At 47.2% G+C, this 26,385-nt stretch overlaps 1 protein-coding gene across 1 annotated transcript; it reads left to right on the top strand.

Moving 5' to 3' along the window:
* The first annotated feature begins 862 nt into the window (after positions 1-862).
* Positions 863-10,889, top strand: ATP5PO (ATP synthase peripheral stalk subunit OSCP). Its single transcript, XM_055313768.1, has 7 exons — positions 863-968; positions 2,229-2,279; positions 3,969-4,079; positions 6,661-6,790; positions 7,928-8,040; positions 10,332-10,418; positions 10,710-10,889. The coding sequence occupies exons 1-7, from the start codon at positions 933-935 to the stop codon at positions 10,821-10,823; spliced, it is 642 nt and encodes a 213-aa protein (XP_055169743.1). The 5' UTR covers positions 863-932; the 3' UTR covers positions 10,824-10,889.
* The last annotated feature ends 15,496 nt before the right edge of the window (positions 10,890-26,385 follow it).

The raw sequence follows: 26,385 nt of genomic DNA, 5'->3' as shown, positions 1-26,385 counted from the left end.
TGCAGAGGGAAGAACTGAGCTTGATACATCCTTTGGACGCGGTGGAAAGAAGGGATAAAAGATCCTAATGATGCTAGTCATCAACGAGAAATGGGACATATGCGGGGGGGGGGGGGGGGGAGTACCAGGCTACCTACGTCTCAGAGCTGTCCTGAGACTCAACATAAAAAATGAAACTATATATGTGGTTTAAATAAACCCTAAAACTCAAATAATTGCATTAAGTAAACTATCAAATAAATCAACCATTGAATAAACCCCAAAAACTCAAGTAATCACAAACCACTATTACGGCCATATCCAAGGAGCTGGAGTGCATTGGGGAATAAATGCAACTTGTTTATCTGTTTATCTAATGAAAATACTTATCTAATTCATTTATCTAAATGGAAATTTACAATGGAAATATTTATCTAATTTATCTAAATGGAAATGAATTTATTTTAAGGTTTTATTTATTTATTCATAGACACAGAGAGAGAGGCAGAGGCAGAAGCAGGCACCGTGCAGGGAGCCCGACGTGGGACTCGATTCCGGGTCTCCAGGATCACACCCCAGGCTGCAGGCGGCGCCAAACCGCTGCGCCACCGGGGCTGTCCCTAAATGGAAATTGAAAATGGAAATATTTATCTAATTTATCTATTTGTCTAGATGGAAATCTGAAAACGAGGGACAACAAATCCACCGTACAGTAAGGATTACGTGGTAACAAGGATTTCAACTTAAGGCGCTGTCCGAGCTCGCTAGCTCAGCGGGGCCAACTCTTAACACTTGTTTCTAAGAACCACAACTCCCAGCCTAACGGCGACCCCTGCGCATGCGGCCTGACCGCCTGAGCCTACATTTCCCAGAGGGCCGAGCGGCTACGCTGACGCACGCGTGCGCCCTTGAGTCTCTCTGACGCGGGTTTGACCTACAGCCCCCCGGAGAAGATGGCCGCCCCAGCGGTGTCCGGGCTGTCCCGGCAGGTGAGAGAGAACGGAGGTCCTGAAAACTAGCGAGAGGATCCCTCTTAGGGCGGAATGTGCCAGAGCCCTAGGAGCCGCGGGGCGAGGCCGCAGCTGGGGAAGCGTGGCCGCCGTCGGCGTCGTGGGGCCCGGCGAGTGGGGGCGAGCGGCCCTGCCGGCGCCCTGCGGGCGGGGGGCGCAGGGGGACGCGCGCCTGACCTTGGGGACCCCGGAGCACAGCCTCGGGACGCCGCTGAGCTTGAGGAGCAACGCGGGGGCAGGGGGCCTCCCCCGGACGCCGAGGAAAGGGCACGCCCCACGCCTCCAGTCCTTTAACTTTGTTGTTGTGCCTAAACCTCTCTCCTGGGGCCCACCAGTAACGCTTCAGGATTATTTGCAAAGCCCATTTTTCACCTTTGTGCAAAGAGAAAGAGACGGAAGCGTTTAAGTGGCTCGGCCGTGGCCGCCCAGCCAGTAAGGGGTGCACAGAGCTGAGACTCGAGCCCGCAGAGTCACACGGAAGATGGAGTCGGAAGGGAAAGCCGTGCTGCTTGTGCTGCATGGCAGGCAGCACGGTGCATGTCACGACGCCTCGCCGCTTGGCTCAGTGTTCATGCATGATGAAGTATTTGGATCCCCGCAGCCAGTTTTGGTGTAATAACGCTGCGGATTTGAGATACTATGTTAAGGTGACCTGTGCCCTTGCAGATGCTATTTAAACGAGCTCCAGCTCGGTTCCTTGGGAGACCAGATCCCGTGTCTGAGAACTAGGGCTTGGGCTCACGTCAGACGGCTGCAATGCTCAGAGGATCAGTCTCCGTTTTCTTTTTCCTATAGCATTTGGTTTCTAAGAAGGTATATCTCTTGCACATCACGACTGGAAGCCTCCCCCCCCCTTTTTTTTTAACTAAAATCCTTCCTCACGGGTGGAAATATAAATGCAAATAATAATAATAATACATGGGGGGTAATATAAATGCAAATAATCATCATCATCTTGGGGTTTTTTTGAAAATCATAATCATCATCATCTTGGGATTTTTTGAAAACTGTATTTCAACCAAATTTGAGTTCTCTCTTACACTGATGTGTGCTAGCCTCAGCCTGTTTCTAGCAAAACTGGGGAGTTGGTGGGAAAGCCTATTTCCCAGGCAACTAGGGATGAATCTCAAAGGGGGGGCGGGGAGGATTTACCCCTAGGTGATAAACAGCAGCTCATGGTAATCTGTGTGATGATACTCGGAAACTAATCGTTTGAAATGTTTTATTACTGTTTTAAAGGTGCGGTGCTTTAGCACGTCTGTGGTCAGGCCGTTTTCCAAGCTCGTGAGGGTATGTCAGCTTTTGTAATTAATTGTGGAGTAGATGAACGTGTGTGAGTCCAACGGCAATACAGTTAGGGCATAGACGTTTGTATAAGTGCCACCTAAACCTTTCTGCGTGATCTGTGGTTTCCAAAAGGTGATGTGTGCATGAGGGCAGGGAATGGAATACGTTGAATGTGGGGTGTGCGGCAGGCCCTTGCATAACGTTTATGAGAATTTCCTTTTTTTTTTTAAAAGATTTTATTTATTTATTCATGATAGTCACACACAGAGAGAGAGGCAGAGACACAGGCAGAGGGAGAAGCAGGCTCCACGCGGGGAGCCCGACGTGGGATTCGATCCCGGGTCTCCAGGATCGCGCCCTGCGCCAAAGGCAGGCACTAAACCGCTGCGCCACCCAGGGATCCCTTTTTTTTTTTTTTTTAAAGATTGTATTTATTTATTCATGAGACACAGAAAGAGAGGCAGAGACACAGGCAGAGGGAGAAGCAGGCTCCCTGTGGGGAGCCTGATGCAGGACTGGACTCTATCCCAGGACCTGAGCCAAAGGTGGATGCTCTACCGCTGAGCCATCCATGCATTCCTCTGAGAACTTCTCAAAACCCCATTACAGTGCTGGAAAGTAGCTGGCCTTTCCATTTACAAAAGCGGAAGCCGACTCTGGAAAACTTGCCCAGTGTTACTCAGCCTGGTCTTAGAGCTGGACTAAATCTTTCTTATTCCAGGCCTTAGCTTTCCCACTATGACCGTATAGCACCACCAAGCATGTTGTAGTCATATATAGGAAAAAGCCTGTAGTTTTTTTTGAAAAATAATTCAAGGACCAGGCACTTACTTAAGTTGTTAGAGCTCTGTTAAACTGAACATTGATGAGAAGGCACTGTAAGGGATTTTTTTTTTTTTTTTTTTTTTTTTTTTTAAGATTTCATTTATGGGATGCCTGGGTGCCTCAGCGATTGAGCGTCTGCCTGTGGCTCAGGGCTTGATCCTGGGGTCCAGGGATCGAGTCCCATATCGGGCTCTCTTTGGGGAACCTCCTTGTCTCTCTGTCTCTTATCAATAAATAAATATTTTTCTAAAGATTTTATTTGAAACAGAGGACATGCATGAGCAGAGGGTGGGTGGTGGAGGGGGAGAAGCAGAGTCCCTACTGAGCAGAGAGCCATATGACATGGGTCTCATCATGACCTGAGCCAAGGGCAGACACTAAACTGCCTGAACCACCCAGGCACCCCAGGAGTAATTTATAATGTTACTGTGAAATGTATAAAGATATACTTGTGTATGTTTCATTAATACCTGTTTTCTTGGCTCTAACGTGCAAAACTGCCTTCTATCAGTGTTTAAAATCTCCAGTACTTGGAACTGATTAATTACTGAGTTCAAAGGAAGCATGAGTTCATCTCAGAATTAAGGTAATTGACTTATAGTTAGAGCTGAAAGGGACACCCTGTGTCCTCAGCACTTTTAAGATGAAAAATTGGAAGTTCAAAGATTGACCTGGCCATGGAAACAGCTCTGGTTTATTGGAGAATTGCCATTCAAAATAGCTCTTCGATGACATCTTTAAAGTGTTGTGTGCTATAAATGATGTCATTTTTTTAATACAAATGTTTAATCCTTCTGTTGGCAGTATGATATTGTCTTAACTGATTTTCCTTTCCTCTTCCTTCTCTACTCCATCCTTTTTTTAAAGCCACCTGTTCAAATATATGGTATCGAAGGTCGCTATGCCACTGCTCTTTATTCTGCTGCATCGAAACAGAATAAACTGGAACAAGTAGAAAAGGAATTGTTGAGAGTAGCAGTAAGTAGTTTTTTGTTCATTACTTGTTTTGGTTATTTGGCCGTGTAGCCCTAATGAGGTATATCCTGAGAGAAAATGAACTATAAAAAAAGAAAAAAATCATGTTGATAGTGATAGTAGTGGGTATTAATATTTTGAACCTATTGTGTGATAGGTACAGGCAGATACATATCAGGATATTAATATTAGGAACCAAGACTTGGGGCTTAGAGGAGAAATAGAAGTCACCTTTGAAAATCTGTGTTTCTATTTCAGGTATTTTCAAAATAGTTTTAGAATGTATTATAACATGCTTTACTAGGAATTTCTTTTCCTTTTGAAGCCTTTCCTCAGTTTCAATTTTTATTTTATTCCCAAGAGGTGAGAGGAAAATGACCAAGCAGAGCATGCTGGGCAGCAAAATTAGGAAAGTCATATGGGCTCTGTAATGATAATAGACAACTGATAAAGATCATGAAGCTTACAAGGGAGTCCATTTTAACATTTTTTTAACATAAAAAGAGTAAATTAATTGAATTAACAGAAGTCTACTATGTAACTTAAAGAGGAGAATCTGCTGTAATTTTAACTCCATTTTCTAGTTAACAGGTTCCTGCCCATTTTGTTTACAGCAGAAATTCTCTCTTTTTTTTTTCCCAGAGATTTTATTTATTCATGAGAGACACAGAGAGAGAGGCAGAGATACAGGCAGAGGGAGAAGCAGGCTCCACGCAGAAGCCTGATGTGGGACTTAATCCTAGGACTTAGGGATCACACCCTGAGCCGAAGGCAGACGCTCAACCATTGAGCCACCCAGGCATCCTGAAATTCTCCTCTTTGAGTTCTAGATTGAAGGTGGAGAGTCTATACCCTCTCCCAGGAAACTTTTGCTCTTTTTTGGTTTTATGCTTTCAGAAGTTCTTGTATTTTTAATCCACTTATTTCTAAAGATTTTTTTATCTTACTGTTCAGAAGAGAAAACCCTCACAGGCTAGTCATATAGGATGATACTTACATATTTTGTTCGTTTTTCATTGTAAGCTTTTTTATCAGAACTTTTGTCCTAGTGGATAACATTAGCTCTGTATTCTTTTATGTCTGCAGATGATGCTTGCGGTCTTAGTTGGCATGATCCACACAGAGCAAGCAGCCTCACTGTCAGAGCCACTCAGGAGAAGGGGTAGCAAGAGCAGGCAGGCTCACACACAGCTCTTTTGTTTTGTTTTGTTTTTTAATTTTTTTTTTAATTTTTATTTATTTATGATAGTCACACACAGACAGAGAGAGAGAGAGGCAGAGACACAGGCAGAGGGAGAAGCAGGCTCCATGCACCGGGAGCCTGACGTGGGATTCGATCCCGGGTCTCCAGGATCGCGCCTTGGGCCAAAGGCAGGCGCTAAACCGCTGGGCCACCCAGGGATCCCACACACAGCTCTTTTGGAGCTGATACTTACTGCCCGCTCTTGTCATTTATGCCCATTGTAAACATGAACAGCACTGTTCACAGTAGGGAGCGTGACCTGGGTTGTGGTTCTTAGAATGGGGTTTGACTAAAACCTGGAAATCAGTTAAGATACAGAGATATAGAAAGGAAGCAATTACCTGAAGTCTCTATAAAAAATTAGCAGTTTTTTAGAACTGAGAGGAAAGTGTTATGCTACACAGATGCCACTACAAAGCTTTCCACTGGATGATGGAGCAGAAAAAAACTAGAAACATGAAATACTGGATTCCCCAAACACCAGAATGCTTTTAATTTGTGTAAGTCAGCAATTTTTAAGGGAAAGTGTTGTTTTTATGGAGTCACTTAAATTGAAATTTTAGCCCTAGATGCTAGTATGTGACAAGTAGCCTGGATTAGACTCACAGTTCTGGCCAGGAGCCTGAGAAAAGGGGCTGCCAGGGGTATTGAATTGAATGAAAGGTGCCCAAATAGAAACAGCCATTGGTTCATTGAACTCTGGCCTGATACAGAGGGGAACAGGGTACCAGAAGCTACCTTGGGTCACTGAAAACAGACATTTATGAATTAACAAAATACAGACCCTCGCTGTCACTCCTGGTAGCCAACTCCCGTCCCAGAGTGGCTGAGGCTTCTCTGGAAACACCAGAGGTCTCTCACGGGGCCCTGTAAGAGGCAGGGCAGGGGCAGGACCAGGCTGAGACATAGAGGCCCCCTCCCAGGGCATGACAAGGAGGCCTCCTTTGCCATCAGAGCACCTTTTTAGGTCTGCACATGAGTGTTGGCATCACTAGCCTTCTCGTAGTTTGTGAAAATATAGAGGATTACCCATATTAAATATGTTAACAATATGCAGTTAATTGACTCTTTTGGCTGCTTAGTTTTTTAATGATCTCTTGAAAAGCAAAAATAGATTTAAGAAACCTTATAAAGTGTTTTTAAATTTTTTCAAGAAATATATAAGATAAAGGTAGAAAGTATTCTCAAAGGCAATGAAAAGTACTTGATTGTAAACTTCTCTTCATAAGTGCTTGAGTGCTAATTAACAAAATACATGATTCATGCGAAAGAAGTATGTTGTGGCAGCTAGGATCATTTATGCTTTAAGGAGTTTACGAAATTATTTTTTGGTACTTTCAGCAAATCTTGAAGGAACCTAAAATGGCTGCTTCTATTATGAATCCCTACGTAAAGCGTTCCGTGAAAGTGAAAAGCCTAAATGACATGACAGCAAAAGAGAGGTTCTCTCCTATCACATCCAACCTGATCAGTAAGTATTAGACCTTTTCCACTGAAGCTGCTGGAAATCTTGCTGTTGGAAATGTCCAAGGATCAGGAGCATCAGCATCACCTGCCTTTTGGCAGTGAAGCGTCTCAGGACTTAGCCAACCTGCTAAGTCGGAATCTTCATCTTAACTAGCTCCCCAAGTGAAGTATTTGTGCATTAAAGCTTGAGGAGCACTGTCTGAAGGATGTTAGGATGTAAGAAGATAATTGCAGTCAGTACTTTCACCCTACGGAGAAGACCAGTGGGATCCATACCCAGAAAATGGTTTGCAGCCAGGGCTATACCTCTGTCCTTGAAGACAGGTGGATTCTTTGGTGCATTTGGCTTGACTTTGAAGTCCTGTGGTCAACCAGAATACGGGCTCCAAAGCAAACCGTCTTTGAATATAGATATATGTTAATTTGGGGATTTGTAGCCAAACACTGGAATCTAACCAGAAATAGGAGAATCAAACCGCAGGCTGCGATGAAGATGCCTGTTGCAGATCTCTGAGACCTCCCCCTACACCCGCTTTACTGATTTAAATGCCTGTCAGTGCTGGTTCTTTTAAACATTGGATATACTTTCCTTTTTTTTTTTTTTTTTTTTTTAAGATTCTATTTATTTATTCATGAAACAGAGAGGCAGAGACACAGGCAGAGGGAGAGGCAGGCCCCATGCAGGGAGCCCAATGCGGAACTCGATCCCAGGTCTCCAGGATCACGCCCTGGGCTGAAGGCAGGAGCCAAACCACTGAGCCACCCGGGCTGCCCTGGATATACTTTTTAAACAACAAGTTGTATCTCCTTTGTATTCACATTCTTTTTTTTTTTTAAGATTTTATTTATTTGTTCATGAGAGAGAGAGGGGCAGAGACACAGGCAAAGGGAGAAGCAGGTTCCATGCAAGGAGCCCGATGTGGGACTCGATCCCAGGGCTCCAGGATCACTCCCTGGGCCGAAGGCAGGCACTCAACCGCTGAGCCACCCAGGCGTCCTGTTTATTCACATTTTAAAAAGATATTGAATATAGTATTTTTAAGGCCACAAATCTAAATTTGCTTTAGAGGTGAATATAATACCTTATGGATAACCTGTTTTGAGTGAGTTTCATGGTCCTGAGACGCCTTCACTTCCCCAGATTTGCTTGCTGAGAACGGTCGCTTGAACAATACCCCTGGAGTCATTTCTGCCTTTTCCACCATGATGAGTGTGCACCGTGGAGAAGTGCCGTGCACAGTGACCACCGCGTCTGTAAGTGACCACTTGTTGCCACTATATTTACTTTGATACTCCATGCATCACATTTTGTGTAGCGAAAAGAAAAAAAAACAGGCTGAAATCCAGAAATTGATAACAGTGGCTTGCCACTTAGGAGGTTTGCTTCAGTCTTTACACAGTTCGACTCTGGGAGGTACCTTCTTGGTGTCCCCCTAACCAGTGACAAATCAGAAGGGCCAGACCGGGTTAAGATGTGTTAGGGAGTAGTGGTTTATGTTCCTTTACAGGTTTGAGTTACTTTGTAAAGATCTTACTAAGTAGGCTCCTGGCAGAGTGTCTAATCTTTGGTGGTGGAGGACAGGGCACACAGGCCCCTTGATCTTGTTGCATTGCGGAAGTGGGCTGTAATGATGGACACTGCTTTTTTGAAACCTGTATGCCAGGTACTTTGTAATTCATTATTTTATTTAACATCAGGATTCCATGGGAGGTAGAATTATCCTTATTTTATAGATGAGGAAACTAAGTTGCTTGCCCAGAGTGACAAAACATGGAATCAGAAGTGCATGTTCCTTAAGAATTAATTTTGTTAATGTCCTAATTACGTGGTTCCTTCCTACTCCAGTTGAGACGGTCCAGGAGAACGGCCTTTGGGGCTTAATTATCAGGGGGTGGTAGATGTGCTTGGTATATGCAGCTCCTGACCTCGTCCAGATTAGTATTTTCTGGTGTTTACAAGATACTCTGACTCCAAGAGACCACAATTACAAAGAGACATTTTAACACATAACAACATATTTGCACGTTTGTAGCTTAGTAGCTGGTCCCAGGAAGCACATAAGCAGCCGAGAACCATCAGAGCTCAGTCGTTCATCCAAGCGCAGTGGGAGCGCAGCCATTCTCCTGGATGGGAGGGCCCGGGCAAGGCTTCACCCGGCAGTGGCCGCACCATCCCAGAGGCCAGGCCCCGCTCCACGTCATTCAGAGATCATGAGGACATGTTTTTTTTTAAATGGTGCCAATTTTTGTGAAGGTTTTTTAGAAGCAACCGTTGCTAATGCTTTTGATGTTGAAGCTCCTGGGTAAATAAGTTTCCACTGTTTAAAACAAAACAAAAATGTATTATTTGATTAATGACTAAGGGCACAGACTATAGAAATACACTGTTTGTGAATATTGGAGCAAATGGGACCTTAGGTGGGTTTCTTAACTGCTCTGAACATTAGTTCTCTCGTATGAAAAATGGACATAAGAACTGCCTGCTGCCCAGTCATCTAGATTAAAGGAGATGGTGGCTGTGAAGTGCCCGGCACTTAGTAGGTGTCTACATGGAAAGTGTGCACGTACTTCAGAGTTCTCTAACCTCAGAAGCTCAGCAAATAGTGTTTTGATCAAACACTGGTAGACTTGGGGTGCCTGGGTGTTTCCATCGATTAAGCATCCAACTCTTGATTTCAGCTCTGGTCATGATCTCAGGGTCATGGGATTGAGCCCCCGCCTCAGTCAGGCTCCACATTAAGCAGGAGTCTGCTTGTCCCTCTCCTTTTGCTCCTCCCCCTGCCTGTTCTCTCTCAAATAAATAAAATCTTAAAAAATAAAACATTTATACACTTTCACAGCACCCCTCGTGTGCCCCCAAGAAGCACTGTTAGATCTTTGCAAAGATGGAAAGCTTTTCTGCTAGCTTTTGGACTCCTGAATGTGGGGCTGGGGAGCTAGGATTTGTGACAGGTTGGAGGCCTCTCCTTCAGCCTTATGTGTTCTCCCCTCACCAAGAATGAGACTGGGTCACGAGGGGAGAACACAGGCTGGAAGTCCAGTGCTTGCTCGGTCAGAGTAGAGTACAGAGCTGTGCCTCCAGAGCTCCTGCCAGCCCTGAGTCTTAAAGATTGTAGGACTGGGTTAAACTGCAGCTTTCCATCCGGGGAAGTAGCCCGTCCCATGCCCACAGGGCTGCCCGGAGAAGCAGTCTGTGTCATCAGGCATCACTGACTTCAGGTTTCCCCTTACTCATGTCTGTGGTACCGCTCGTACCGGGGAGCAGAGACACGGAGGCAAGTGGCACTTCCAGCCATAAGTGAGCCGCCCAGTGTGCGCTCGGAGTTGTTCTTGTGGGGCAGTGCCTTGACTTGCTCCCCAAACAGCAGGGGTGAGTGGCTGCTGCCGGGCAGCTCCAGGATGGCTCCCCAGTGACCCCACACAGGCACTCATGAGGCCTGTCATCGTCGTGACAGGTGCCAGGGATGTTTCTTCCTTTTCTTTTACTATGGAAAGTGTCTGCTATGCCTTATCTAAGTTTAAAGGATGATTTTGTCCTTTTCTAGCCTTTGGATGAAGCCACTCTTACTGAACTAAAAACGGTCCTGAAGAGCTTCCTAAGCAAAGGCCAAATATTGAAATTGGAAGTTAAGGTGGGTCTCTATGTCTGATGTGCCTCCCCAGCTCGTTTGACACCGTCGAATGGCTGGAGGAAGTGAAAAATTAAACCTGATGACATACTACATTGCTTATAATAGAAATTTTATATTTTCAACTTAAATGATTATGGACTCCGTTCACAATTTGACTTCCGCTTTTCTCTAGATGGTGATTATAACACCTTACTTTGTGCAACATGCAGACTTTTCAAAGCTTTTCATCTTTCTGTTTGATCAATGAAATGCCAACACTTTTTCACATTTCCAACCTATTTTCTTTCCTAGGTTGATCCGTCAATCATGGGGGGAATGATTGTCCGTATTGGAGAGAAATATGCTGATATGTCTGCAAGAACCAAGATTCAGAAGCTGAGCAGGGCCATGCGGGAGGTTTTCTGAAAGTATTGATTATCTGTCCGTGAAAACTAAAACTTGGAGCAATAATAAAGTGCTTCCTGAACAGAATGTCCCGTTTATCTTTTTTGAAGTGGAAATACGGGGAGCCTTAGTTTATATCTTTCCTTCAGAATCCCCCTAGTTGGAAGGTTAAAAGGCCCACTGGTTGGAGATTTTAGTTTGTGTAGATTATTCTTAGGAATTTATGGAAGCTTGTGATATTAGGAAAAACATCTAATGTCTATTGAGGCCTTCTGTGCCAGGCACAATTAGGTCCTTAACCTATTGTGTCTTACCTTTCCGGTCCTTGGCCTCCGAGCCCGGACCTGGGGAGCTGACCTGCAAGTGAAGTTAAGACCCCAGCAAACCAGGCCAGTTACCATCCTGGAGTTTCCGCGGTTAGTGCCCATGTCCCGCAACAATACTGCAAGTGGTCCTCCGAGCCCCCAGAATCTGTGCCGACCAGGGCTTTGGCAGCTGCCCCGTGCTCTCCTTCCTGCTTCTTTCCTTTTCTCCCGTGTGTGGACCAACGCCTGTTGCTGTGTCCTCAGGTCCCACATCTGCCAGGTGGATGGGGTCTGTATAGGGCACTTCACACAGAGCCAGCTGGTGCTCATCTGATTATTCTAACAAGTATTTAACTCTTGTGCATCTCCTTTTGACCCCAGAGTGATTTGTCTGTGAGACACGGTGTTCTATTAAATGTAAAGGCACTAGTGCTTTCTGTAAAAGTTCTTAGATTCTGGCCAAAAAGACGTCTTCATTCTAGAATCTACTGGAAGAATGCCATTAATGCGCTAACAGGTATTCATTCCCTCAATCCCACTGAGGGCAGAGGGCCAGAGGAGGGCTGTGCACTCCACCCGAGAAGCCAGCAGAATAGCGATCCTAACCCCTGTGAATGTCCTCAACCAAGGCCTAGCCCGGAGTTTCAGCCCAGAGTAGGAAATCGGGACGTTCTTCCCCCTGGAAGCAGCTGTTCAGTGATGGCGACCCTGGTCACTGAAGTCTCAGCTCAAGCTAAACTTGCCTGTTGGTCTTGCCGATTCTCAAAGGCCTTTCCAGCCAACCAGCAGGCGGGGTGACGGGTGTTAGCAGAGTCCCGTTTTCACAGGCTGGGACCAGACCCAAAGGCAGCAACACTTCTGCTTCTCTGATGATCATAGGTAACCCGAAAGGGTTGCCCCAAGGGGTTCCTCCGAGACTTACCTGTTCATATGCAGCCATCACACTTCGGGTTGTGAAGTGTGTCCTGACTAGAACCTGTCGAGTACCAGGAACAGGCCAGGCACAGCGATTTTCACTGCCTACCCCACCAGAAAGTTCTATAAAGGAGGAGATATAGGACACCATGTACAGTGAGGCTCATGATGTAGACTTTGGCTGCTCTGTGCCCTGGGACAGTAGCCTGGTGGTCAGGGACGTATCCGGGCCACCCAGGGCGTGTGCATGCAAGCCTGCTCTGCTGCTTCCAAGCTACGGGCCACCCCAGCCTCTCCAAGGCTTGGTTTCCAACCCGTAGGTGGCAGCGATCACGCCCACTTCCAGGGTAGCTGCAAGACGGAAGCAGAACTATGAAGAGTTTAGTAGAAGGCCTCAGAGATGGAAAGATGTCAGTAAATGCTAATCCTGGCTCCAGGACTTACTTCCCTGGGTCATCTGACCCTGAAGATGAGTTGACTGCACACAGCACTCACCTGACACGTGGTCACAAGACAAAGTCCACCTGGTACTGCTGTGAAGGTGTCGTGTCCTCAAGGGCTTGTCCAGAGCTCCTGGTTCCTAACGGATCATTAGGATGACTCCCACTCCATCGGTCCTCCAGGGCGGCCTCTCCCTAGAAAAATACCCTTGACCCTGGCATAACCGCCCACCCTCCTCCCCTGCCCCATATAGGCTGCAGCTCTCGAAGCCACTTCATAGATCTCACTGTTTATAACAACCTCGTGATACAGGTGGGATAGACAGCACCCTATTTTCAAATGAGGAAAGAGCCTGAGGGGCTCTGGGGTGGGCTCCACGTCACATGCTGGTGGATCAAGTCCCCGAGCCCGGGTCTCTCACCCCCCATTTCGTGCTGGTCCACACGTCACTGACTACACCCTGGCATGTGGCCTTCCATCGCTGGAGCCAACAGGCAAAGCTAATCTTAGTTGAGTCCCTAAGATGCTCTGGATTCCCCCCTCAATCCAGGTCAGATCTTCCTTATACCTTCCCTCCTGTTGGCCTTCTAGAGAAAAAAGTTCTCCAGACACCAGCTGCCTGATTTTTGGTCACCCTCCAAGAGAGTTTGGACAGCAAACTGATTCCCTTCCTAGGGAATACCCCTGGGTGGGCAGAGGCAGGATGACTGCAGCTCCGAAGCCCTGCAGGGACATGGTGTGGCCCAGGGCCATCCTGCACCCTGGTGCTGGGACCAGCATGCCCTCCAGCTGGCACGACGCTGCCCTCCTGACCATCAGCTTGTCTGAAACTCTGGCTTCCTCCTGGCAAACCAGCTACCTAATCACCCGACAGCTGAGAGACACCACTTCAGGGCCTCTTGGTACTTTCCCAGGAGCCAGGAGTCCCCAGACTGCTGGTTGGCCCCAATATCTGGTCACCAAACTTCTAGCTGGGCCTAGCTGGGGACTACATTTACCAATGTCCCTGGCAGTCCCTGACCAGGACGTGAAGCTCCAGCAGACAAGCAAGGGGAGGAAACGATGTGTGGGTCTTCCTGGGTAGACCTCAGAGGAACCAGCACGCAGGGACCTCAGGAGGTCCCCTTTCCCTCTGGCTACATGCAGATGACAAAGTGGGACTGGAGCAACCACACCCCAAGGGAGAGCCAAGTGACTTCAGGACGAGGCCACCCTGGTCGGCCAGACCTCGGACCTCTGGGCTGTTAAGACAGAGAAATAAACTTCTCTCTTTGAAGCCACAGGATGTTGGGTCTCAGTGCCAGCAGCTGAGTCTGTGACCTGACCAGTACCCCAGGTCCCCCAAGCCCTGTCTGCCTTCGTCCTGCCTTGCCTCCTGACTGCAGCCAGCTCCGCACCGTGCTAGACAGAGCGTGACACACGTAAAACACTATAAAACCACAAGCTTCTAAGGTGACAGCTCACGGACAAAATATCTCTGGGAGAACCTTTTGCTGTAACACTGCCCAAATCCTTCAGATCAAACCCAGCAACCTTCCTGTGGGTTAAACACATAGAAACAGGGGGAATGATGAAATGCTTTCAAATTCTGCCCTGTGTGATCATCAGACCATCCATGGGGTGCTCTACCCACAGATCTGTGTACAATGGTATTCAAACGAGGGGAAAAAATTGTAAAGCCACCTAAAGATGTAACTATCCAAGGCTGTTTAAATAAATTAGGATGCGTTCAGACAATGAGATACTATGCAGTCCTTAAAAATCAAGTTGTGAAAAAATATATATATAGCTGATGTAAAAGAAAGCAATCAATAAAATATTAGTGAAAAGATTTAAACTGTGTAATTGAATGTTGCCTTGCATAAGGGAAGTGCTCAGTGAATATTAGCTATTAAGTAGCATCTCGGGGCACCTGGGTGGCTCAGTTGGTTAAGTGTCCAACTCTTGATTTCGGCTCAGGTCTGGATCCCAGGGTTGTAAGTTGGATCCCCATGTGGCTTACAAAAAAAAAAAAAAAAAAAAAAAAAGCATCTAACACACACACAGAGCAAGAAAATACAGGAATGACGAGCATCAAAATGTTAACATTGGGCCCCTGGGTGGCTCAGCGGTTGAGCGTCTGCCTTTGGCTCATGGCATGATCCTGGGGTCCTGGGATTGGGTCACACATCAGGCTCCCTGTGGGAAGCCTGTTCCTCCCTCTGCCTGTGTCTCTGCCTCTTTCTGTTTCTTTCATGAATAAAATCTTTTTTAAAAAGTTAACATTTATTTTTGTGTGGAAGGATATCGCCATCGAATTTATTGCCTTTGTGCTTTTCTGTTTGCTGAATTTTCTGCGTCAACAAATATTACTTCTATAATGAGAAAAAAACAATAAATATTCTAGAATAAAATAGCTCCTTGATTATGCTGGCTCCTAAGTTGGGTTAAATAGGTACCCATTCAACGTGTTTTATACCAGGGATTCCTTTTACCCTCCAATTTGTGGAAAAGGAGACCTTGTCAATCTCAAAGAGAACTAGGTGTCGTTTGGAAAAGAAATGCATTATTTTCTGTGTTTATGATGATGTTTAATTTATTTTGGAAACCTCAAGAAACCAAGGAAAAGGGAGTAGGATTTTTACATTGATCAAAAATGGGGCCTCCTGGTTTAAAAAGGGTGAAAACACACTATGTTAGTGTGCAAAATTTTTTAACGTGCTGTAACATGTCAGCTGGTGTTCAAGCCAGCCAGACAGCTTAAAGGACTGGTTCATCATCAGAGAAATCAGTGATGAAATAGGGAGGAATTACCTTAAAACCCAATCAGCAGGGCAGCCTGGGTGGCTCAGCGGTTTAGCGCCACCTTTGGCCCAGGGCCTGATCCTGGAGTCCTGGGATCGAATCCCACATTAGGCTTCCTGCATGGAGCCTGCTTCTCCCTCTGCCTGTGTCTCTGCCTCTCTTTCTCTCCCTGTGTCTCTCATGGATAAATAAATTTTAAAAATCTTAAAAAAAAAAACAATCAGAAGAAAATGCTATAAATTCAGATAACAACAAAATTCAGTGTTGGGTTTGCTAATGGCGCCCAGAGTTGAAACTCAAGGTTCTGACGAGTTGTTTGTGTGGGAAACTTCTCAGAAAGCCAGAGTGATCCTCCGAATGTCTTTGTAAGACAAGCTCAGCCTTATGCTCCCCTGTCAGCGCCCCTGCGTTCCTTCTGTTGCACCTCACTGACTTCCCCACTTCCCAGAAGTAGTCAGTACTGGGAAATTGAGTTCTACTTGGTACTGACATCTGTGTGGGAGGGGTTGTTGGTTCAGTTTGGTTTTTTTGTTTTGTTTTGTTTTGTTTTTTGTTTTTTACTTTGCTTTTGCACGGTTTTCCTTCCACGACAACCACCTTATCTGTGGGAGAAGGAAGTGCCCAGGAAGAGAAGCCATTTGCCGAGAGGCCTGTTTCCTGTCTGCTCAGAAAGGAGGTGGGGCAGAAAGAACTCGAAATAATCCACCGTGACAGGGTTGGCTTTCTCGTTTTATTCATGAACCATGTGAATGTAAACCATCCAGGTCAAAATGAACACAGAGCTGTTTCGAAGAGATTGTTCTTTTTTCAAGATACATAGGACTAGCAATCTGTACCGATGTTGCTCCTGGTTTAAGGGGAAAAAATCAGTTACCATAAGTCTGAATCCGTAAAATTTACCATCTCATACATAATAAGGTGCCAAAGGAACGTTTGAACAGCAGAGCTAACTCCAGCTTCTTTTAAACAACAAATGGAAGCAACCTCATAATTTGGCCCCGCTTCATCAAACCTTAGACAAATACATAATTCTACAATTTATAATAGAGTCTAATAATTTTTTAGAACTCCACTGACATTGCGTATTAGACAATATAGTCTCCCTTCCATGGAAAATTAAACAGTACCATTATTCAGCAACAGAAGTATAGTACAGTCAACAGGACGTCCATGGAGGGGTGGGGGGTGGCCTGGTCTCTCCCCCGTGCCCAGCCCCCCGCCGGGGAAGGGCTGTGAGGGGACCACTATGCCACCAGCTCTGTGACCCATTTGTCACTAAAACACAAGGGACTCGTGTCAGACTGATACATTCTTTCCCAAACGAGTAAAGGCTAACAGGAGTGGCTTGGAAGCGCTGCTGGGCGGGACCCTCACTCTCTGGCTTGTCCTGTCCCCCCAAATTTCAAAACCACTAGGGCTCAAGAAGCAGCTGACAGGCTGACTCGTTCCTACTCACCGCCCTCTTGCTACCCCAGCCAAGAGGGCATGGTGCTGAGAAAGGTCAGCCCCTGTGCTGGGCAGATGGACCAGAGCTCGACTGGTTCTGCAGGCTGGTCTGGGATGGCCCCCCCAGGCTGAGCCTGAACCAGGAGATCTCTGAACGGCTCCATCTTTGGGAACAGAGTCGGTTACATCCACATGGTTCCTTGCAGGAACTTGTATGACTCATCCACATAGTTCCTTGCAGGTTCCTTGTAGGACTCAACAGATTCCAAGAAGCTTCCAGAAATCACAGCTCCCCGCCCCTGAGGTCCCAGAAGTCACGTGGACTCCAGTGTTCACCAATCTCACGCTTATCAAAAAGGTTGGTCAGCAGCATCAAGAAACAGACAGCTAACTGTTGAAAGAAATCTTGCAAACCCAAGGCTCACACTCCCCGCAAATGCCTGCAAGCCACCGGCCCTACGCTCCCCACGGCAGGGACCCATAGGCCGTGGCCCCATCTTACCAGAAACCGGCTACTTTCTCCACTGCCTCACTTCCGGTCTATCAGGGGAGGCTGGACCCCCCCCCCCAACTTGCCACCTCCTGCAAATGACTTCTGAATGCATCTCTCAGGGGTTCAGATGTTGAGTTTCATGGGATTTTGTGTGCCATCTTTCCACAGGTGGCCTGCAGGGACACTTCTGGTGGCCAGTCTGTGCCCTAGAAGCAGCTTGGAATTCTGGCCCTTTTTTCGGGAAGGGGACGAGGAAGAAAGCCCCTTGGCCCTGGGGCCTCCACATCGGAGGGACACAGGCACCTAAGGAGGCTGCTCTGCACCGCCTGTTTGGTGTGCCCAGAAACAGCTTGGCCCAGAAATTCCAAGCTGCCTTCGTCAACCCACCCGACCCCGCAACAGGTGAAGACGGTGAAGATGCCCCAGAAAATGTCATTGAAAACGCGACCCACCAAAGGGATACGCCGAATCTATCCAGAAAGAGAGCTGCAAAGGGTGATCCGGAAGCCAGGGGGCTGGGGTGGGGGTCGGGGGGCTCCCTCCCATGTCCTGGACTCTCTAAAGGATGTTTGGTTCAGTCTTGAATTCCTGACCAATCTGCCAGAACTTATGGAAGCTTCTGTGGCACACGGATCTGATGGGAAACAGGCTCTCAAGCCTCTTCGTCCTTCCTGACACAACCACCCTCCAGAATGTTACCTGTTCAAGTCAGTTTTTCGAGAAACACCAAGGTCCCATCTGAGGTCATGGCTACAGGACGCTTGTCATCTTTTTCACACCCACCCATTTCCCTTTAATGAATTCATCACATTCTCTGCCCCACAAATGACTTCCTTGAATTTCTAAAATACACAACTTGGATTTTCTTTTTAATATAAGAAATTTAGTTGGGCTGAACCCAAGTAATCTGATTAAAGGTTTTCTACTCCTGGAATAGGTCTTTAATTTTTTTTCTATAGTTTTATGCACTTAAATTAGATTCCTAAAATACTCTCATATACATACAGAAAAATAATCTCTCCATGACAAATCACATTTTACAATAACAAGTTAAATATTTTGACTACAGAATCTGTGTTAGTTTATGCAACATTTACCAGCATAGCCTCTTGCATACCGTATATACATTTAGTCATGGACATTCCCGTAAACACACAGCAGAGATTTCATGACAAACCCTTTGAAGAGCATAACCTTTTCACTTTATGTAGTAGATTTCTGCATTTTCCTTAGCTGGAAACTGTATAGAAATGCAGAAAACCAGATGCCAAGAGCTGATTATCATACACAGGACATTTTTTGTTGTAGATTTCTCATCTATATACACGTATTTACACATATGTTGACCACCTAGAGATGGGAGGGTACAGAGCTAATGTAGCTAAGGCAATACGACATGAATTGTGTGGTTGCCAACTTCCCTATCTACGCAGAGCTACCAAGAGTCGGAAGAAGGGGGTCAGGGGGGATGGTATAGACTTCAGCTAGCTGGGTTTCAGCCCACCACGTCTGAAGTCGGCTTCACAGTTCAAAGACACTTGGGCTCTTGGCAACGTGTGTTTGAAACGCACGTGTAAAAATAAATCCCATTACCAACGATCTTGCCAGGATGTCTACGTTCGGACACAGGGACTATTTAGCAGGTGACATATTGAGGATGTTGATTTGTAAAATGCACATCTTAATGTTCGTTCAGGAAACATAATGCCAGCACGATGTTAATTAAATGCCCTCAGAAAAATACTTTCTGAGCACTCAGCAGTTTGGAAGATTGCATTGCACGGAGAAACAGAGCTGCGATTTGCTCTTTCATTCAGAGGGACGCAGCCACACCCACAAAGATGAGTTTGCAGTGTCTGTGCAACTTTCTGGTGACATGTTCACTTAGCAAGCTTCATAATCCCAGACAGAATCGGGAAACAGACAGGATTATTGCTCTGTGTGTGTAGAATCGAGGCTGATTTGCCAAGGGCAAGCAGAACTGCAAAGGTTTTGGGGCGTCCAGCCCAGTGCAAGACAAAGAAACAAGGAGCTGCTTTGTGAGGGAAAGGACAGCCAGCGCACGGCAGGAGCGTCAGTCCCAGGAGCTGGCCTTCTACAGCTCGAGGCTACTCACACAGTGGGGTTTTCTCCGGCTCCCACCCCACCCGGCTCCAAAGCCGTCCATGCCATCCTACAGGGAAGGCCTGCCTCCCAGGGACAGGCACCCCTGGCCACCTGCGGACCCTACAGCTGTCTCTCCAGGGAGTGGCCATGGACCAAGCAGCCCAGACCCCAGGGAAGGGACGTGAGCCCTTGTCCCAGCCTCCCTGCCTCTCCTGCCACCTGGATGGTCCTTTGAAGGCAGAGGCTCGAAAAGCCTGTCTGTCCTGCCAGGAAAGGGGAGAAAGGCCCTCGGTGGCCAACTAAAGATCAAAAGGAAGGGTTTTATTTCAAATTAGTGGGTTAAAGACTCCAAGGCCTCTGGGTGCCTTGTGGCCTCGGCCTGGGCGAGGGGCCAAAGGATGAGCAGATGACACCCTCTCTGGGCCCGGGGCACACCTGTCACCTAGGGCCTTGCGTCTAGGCCATTTGTGCTTCTGTGAAATAAAAGTGGATTTTAAAAAGTATCGTCAGCCCAGCGCTCCACACCCTGCCAGGAGGACTTTACAAAGTAAGAGGATGGAAGATGAAGCCCCATCTGCTTCCAGAACCAACTGAAAATACCGCGTGCCCGGGGCCAGCTTCGTGGGTGTAGGATCTGTGCGGTCCCGGGGGACCACGTGCCCACTAGGGCCCACGCTTCCTTTAACTCTCCGCTGTCACCCCCTCAAAATTCTTTAAGTCTCTGCTGTCACCGCCTCAAAACCTTAACAATTTTCAACACGAGGCCTCCAATTTTCATTTTGTAACGGGTCCTGGGTGTGACTGCGGGAGTGTGAGACCAATCTGTGACCTTGTTCGATCTCCATATCTTCATTTCCCCTGGTGCACACACACACCACACACGTATCACGGACACGCCACACACACATCACACACACCACACACGTATCACACTCTCACACACACCGCAGTCACACACTCACACTCAGACTATCCTCTCACACACCGCACGCTCACTCTCACATACACACCACACACATTTAGACACATCACACACGCCGTCACACTCACACGCTCCTCTCACGGGCCACACACACACAAACTACACTCTCACACGCATGCCACACACAGTGTCACACACCACACCCTCCCGCACACCACAGATATGGTCATACACTCACACTCTGCTCACACACCCCACACACCCTGTTATACATTCACACACACACACACATACACCACATACACCCCAGACCACACACACTCTCCCACACATACCATCCTCACACCACACACACATATACCAGACATCCTCACACATCACACTCACACTCTTACACACACCATACACGCGCACACACACTCTCATACGCTCACACACACACCACGCCATGAGCTTCTGCGTGCCCCACCTCCACCCCCACCCCCACCAATTCTCTGCATCTGAAATTCGGCAAGTCCTAGTCTCCCAGGAGGGACACTTGGGTGGCTCAGTGGTTGGGCATCTGTCTTCGGCCCAGGCCTTGATCCCAGGGTCCTCAGATCGAATCCCGCATCCTGCTCCTTGCAGGGAGCCTGCTCCTCCCTCTGCCTGTGTCTCTGCCTCTCTCTGTGTGTCTCTCATGAATAAATAAATAGCATCTTTTTAAAAAATGAGTAAATAAAATCTTTTTAAGAAAAACAGAGACTCTATTATCCAATCCCAGTAGAGGAGGCCTGACCCCTAGAGCCCCTGTGGGAGAGGGCGCCTCCTGGGGGTGGGCGGACAGTGGGGGACACCCCCAACTTACACCTGAGACCCCCGGGGTGGACCTCAGGGGCTCTCACAAACGGGGGCACGCTGAACACCCCGGCCCAGGGGGAGGCACAGGGTCACTAGGTACCCTGGGGGTGCTGGCTCTGGGCCCACATCCTGCCCTCCCCACCCACGGGCGGGCCCCAGGGTGGCCCCGCGAGCACAGTCACAACCCGGGGACCCCGAGGTCTCCAGCTGGAGATCACCCCTTGGCGGCCACAGTGGGGGCAGCATGGGCTCCCCCCACCAGACTCGGCCCAGGTTCCCCGACCACCCTCCAGGCCCGCGGCCCCCCATCTTCTTAGATGGAGAAATAGGAGGAAGAAAGCCATTTGCGCCTAAGAGGAGAAAAGCAAAGGAACCGAGTTTTAGAAACACAGCCACACAGGAATGTTATTTTCTTTTGAACGACAAAAGTACAAAAAAAACAGTGTTCCGAGAAGGAAAAAAAAAAAAATCTCCCTTCCTCCTACTGCATAAAAAGAAGAAACCCTGGTTACTGGTTAATTCTCAGGAAGTATCAGAGAAATGTTCGCTTTTTTTTTTTTGAAGGTTGACCAAATGAGCCCACCTCTGGACACGGTTTTACTTGGTGGGCTTTGAACACTAAGATAGTCACGCTAGTCAGAGGAGCTGAACAACAGAAGCTGGTATAGAAAGTAGAACAGAAGCCTGTTAAAAACGAGTCACAAAACAAAACAAAACAAAACAAAAAAACGACTCACAAAAGCCCTGACATACAGTTGGGGCAAATTTACCCGAAATATGACAACCACACATAGTGTCCACAAAAATGATTATGTGTGTGTTATCTGGTCCCCCAAGGCCGGAGTAATGAGGGTTCCTCTTGTCTTAGGAGCTGATCTGCACGTCACTGATATGATTATTTAGAGGGGGAGGTGAATTTTTATAAGCATTGGGTATTTTTCAAATAGCTTAAAATCAGATCCACAAGCAGGCCACAAAAGCCACAGAGGCAGGCCCCCCCTGCCCACCTCCCAGTCCCTAGGACAGGGCTCTGGAGCAGGATGGGGACTCCCTGGATGAACATGTACTATTAGCATCTCTGGCTCTGTTACTAAGAGGTCACAGCCCAGAGATGAGACCCCCCAACACGTGGGCATCTGGGCTTTAATGCTCCCAAGACAGAGCTGTTAGACGTTTCTATCCTTCACGTGGAGTAAGATTTCCCTGCTTGTCGGGAATCGATTCTGGCGCCTACAGGTATCAGGTTAGGTACCTTAATTGAGCTGGATGACCTGCAAACACACCCTGGATCTGACACCAGGTGAGGTGAGGGAATGGGAGTTCCAGAACTTTCCTTTCCTCAATGTGAAATACACGGCTGTTTTCCAAGTACGATAAACATGCCAACTTGATGGATAGGATATGAAGCAGCCCCCACAAAACTCGGCTCAGAGCACTGCCAGGAGAGTCCTGGCTGCTGACCCGGGCCATTCCCGGCAGGAAGGGGCATTTCGGCACCTCGGGGTATGAGAGAAGGAGGTGTTGCCTTCCAGGGTGCAAACCGGAGGTGTGACTTTTACCAAGTACCTCATAGGGCTGCTCCGACCACAGCGTCTGAGGCCTGCACCGTGTCCTTAGTTTCTGGTGCCTCCAACTATGCTTTTCCCTGGTGGGAACTCAGGCCTCTACACCTGAAGGCAGAGGGGGAGCATCCAGGATATTTCATTTTCCTCCCCTCGCCTTCTCCCTTCCGGCTTGGGGGGCTCTAAACTCATGGAGCAAGTCCATCCCGAGTAAGCAGACCCCCTGCTGACCTCATGTTCACCTCGAGTCTGAACCGACTCTGCACCTCTCAAGTATGCAGGTGTCCGTTTCAAAGTGCTGGCGTTTGTGGTAAAATTCACCTCCAACCTCAAAAGAGAAGGCAGTCAAAAGAAAATAAAAGGAAAGAAAGCCCATGAAATAAAATTTAAAACCCACTAGCTGTTTCCAATGGAAATTCTTCAAGTTGTTCTGCACAGTAACAGATTTTCTTCTTATGAACCGGCCCACCCAACTAGAAAAAGCTATCTGGGGTAGAGATTGTCTTTTTCTCCCCATACAAAGTGTTGGCAAATTCTAAAATATATTCCCAAATCTCCAGCCTTCCTAATAAAACCTGCAGCACCTCATCCATTCCCCTCTTCTCTAATTCCCTGGGATTCTAGAACACTCCTTCTCTGTATGGTCAGTGGCTTATGATCGCACCAGCCAAGCTCCTGGAGAGACAGCCCTCTTGCCTGGTCTTGGACGGCAGGCCTGCAATCGTCCTTCTCCGGTGGCTCCAGCACCCCATCCCCTGACCTCATTCCCACCCCAAAAGACACCAGGGCGTTGGTTACCAAGGTCACCAAGATGCAAGTGATCAATCTACCCACTTTCTGATTTTTTTTCTTTTTTTCAAATTCCGTGCTACTCCACTGGATGAAATCAGTTACTTTCACATACTTTAAGTTCATGCTCAAGTTGTTCAAAAAGCAAAGAGGAAAAAGAAGTCCCTTTTAACATTAATGTTCTTTGGAGCACAGCTCTCTCCTCTGCCATCGGAGGACAGAGACACATTATCCAAGCAATCAAATAAGGAAACCTGGCCCAATTTCTCAAGCATCCCTAGTGACCCTAGCCTAGAAGAGCCCCCCTTCTGGAGTCAGGCAAGCTTGGGATCTGAGTGTAAAACACCCTCCAGGCTCTCCTGGTTCCAGGAGATGCTGCCTCCCTGCCTGCCTGCCTGCCTGCCTGCCAGGGGAGACAGTGTCACCCAGAGAAGCCCTGCCCCAGAGGGACTGATATATGGATTGTCCCTTCAGGAAAGCTAGTCTACAAAAAGCTCCAGTCCAAGGGCTCCTGTTCTCAGCACACAGCCTGTGAGCAGAAAAGCCCCTTGCTGGGCTAGAGGAGGTCAGTGTGGCTCAGAGAAGAAAGGAAGCTTGCAGGGGCATCTGGAGGGCCGGGGTTAAGATGCCAGGACACAGTGGCCTACAGAAACCCGGCATCTAAGAAGCAAAGAGCTAGGCAACAGATCGCTTATTGGAAAGAGACATTTCATCTCTATGAATTTTAGCCCAGGCAGCCAACAAAGCAGAAGCGAAGGAATAGAGGTCAAAGAGACCCCATGCACTGCCCACGCGTCTCTATCCCCCCAACATGACTGCTGAGTCACAGCTGGATCCGAGGGTCAGATTAACTCACCCACAGATAGGCTGGGTCACAGTACAAATTACGCCAGCGAGCGCAAGGACACCGATCCAGAGCCGCTACCCTGGAGGAGCATCTCAGAGATGCTCAATATAGTCACTTGGGGAAAAGACTCACATACTGCTTTTTCATGCCACATTAATTCTGATAATGGGACGCTGTGAGAGGGTGACCTCGCAGACCTACAAGGGTTACAAGATGCTTGTTACTGTTCACATCACATCCTACCTGCATAAACAGTGACGACCAGCACGACACAGAAAGAAAGCCAGTGAAGAAAAAACGTCTTTTCCTCCCAGAAGGAAAGGGATCGGAATGGTGATTCAGGACTACCCCATTTACACACCACATACATTTGGTCTCTACCCTAGAGCATGTCCTTCGTATAATACACTGAACAAACTGGATTGGTTATAGAAATAGGAGCGCATGAGTTGTATGTCTATTTATAGATTAAATCTCACACAGTTTCTTAACAACGTCAAAAAATATAAACGTAAGGTAATTCTAACTGTATTTTCTTCTGGGAAGTGGTAAACAAATGCATGCCTGAAGTTAGACTTGGTCTGTAACAGTGCTCAGTTGAAAGTTTCTAACTAAAGGGTGTGTCTGTTGTAAAAAATACTTGTCTGTTGTTCTCAGATACAAAAGTCTACACTATCTTCAATAAATAAATAATAAAGTGTTTCTTAAAAGTATGAAATGTAAACTTTGTTGCCCCTTCTAACACACACACACGTTTTAAAAATTGCTTGAAATATGACAGGGCTCTTATGGGAAATTATGACACTACGCATTCAGTTCTCAGCAAAGTGGAGACTCGGCCACTATGTTGATGCTACCGTCTATAAAAGCACTTCTACAACCCTAGTTAAATGCTAAGGACCTACAATCAAAGAGAACACCGTCTAACACAGGAAAGCTAGACTCCAGTGCCAAGAGAACATGCAAAGAACATTTCATGACCACGACGAACTGGGATTAGGAGGACAGTCACATGCGAACAAAAGACGATCCCAACACTTTTCATTAGCAAATCAAGTTACTACCTAGTTAACCAGCCTATCTCCTGGCATTTAAGGGGGGTGGGGGGGTGGGGATCAAAGAACTCAAACCAAACAGCTTGGCACAGGGTCATACACTCCCGACTCTGGCAACAAGCACGTGTATTTCCATTACTGAGAGGTTGGTAGTGTGCGGAAGAGGACGGGAGAGAGTCTTAGGTCTTCCTCCCCAGATCTGTGAGGCTTGGATGCTCCTAGAGCCTTCCCCCCACCACATGATGGAGTTCCTTCACATCTTTCCACCCCACTTCCAAATTGTCACTTTCCTTTTTTCACATCTTGGGGACGTCTTTCTTGGGAACACACCAAATACAGCTGCTGGGATTTTCCATGACAATTAGGATCCGCCACACTCAAGCAAAAATGGGCTCAAAGCTGGTCACCAGCAATTACTCTTGTCATGAAACATCATAGGACCTCCAAGGCAAAGAGAATTTTCCAACTGGGCTGGCAACCAGAACCCAATGATATTGTAAAGCAGCCTTTCAGGTGAACTGTGGTGATCTAATCCAGCAGACTACAACTTTGTAGGTAACAAGCTTCCTTAACCGTCTTCCAAGCATGCTGGAAATCAATACTCGATCACCTGATTGTAGCTAGTGATAGTTCTCATTGACATCTATCAATTAAAAAGACCTGGAGGGGACTGGAATGGCTCTAACAATGCACCTGCTAGAATCTTCCATGAACCAGCTCTTCAAAGAGCTAGCGCATCGTCTGATCAGGAGACCATCTCCCCGAGGGATCATATCCAGGGCAGCCTTTCAAATAAGGTCCCAGTAGGGGAATGAGATTCTGGAGCAGCGGCAGGACCTTCATAATTATTTCTAAACGCACGACAGACTAGGCGTCATAGATCAAAGGGCCTATTCAGGGACTGGTGGAGATAAGAAATAGCATTACATGAGTTCTCCAAAAATCCAGACATTGCATTTATAAATCTATAAACCAGACCCACGCCTCAGGCCCAGGAATGGGCCAGACTCCCAATCGAATCTAGCTGGGGGCTATGGGATTTCAAAGCCCCTAGAAGCCATGATGAGACCAGAAGTGG

The sequence above is a fragment of the Nyctereutes procyonoides genome, unplaced genomic scaffold, assembly GCF_905146905.1.
Source record: "Nyctereutes procyonoides isolate TBG_1078 unplaced genomic scaffold, NYPRO_anot_genome, whole genome shotgun sequence".
Lineage (NCBI taxonomy): Eukaryota > Metazoa > Chordata > Mammalia > Carnivora > Canidae > Nyctereutes > Nyctereutes procyonoides.
This window is presented reverse-complemented; position numbering and strand designations above follow the sequence as displayed.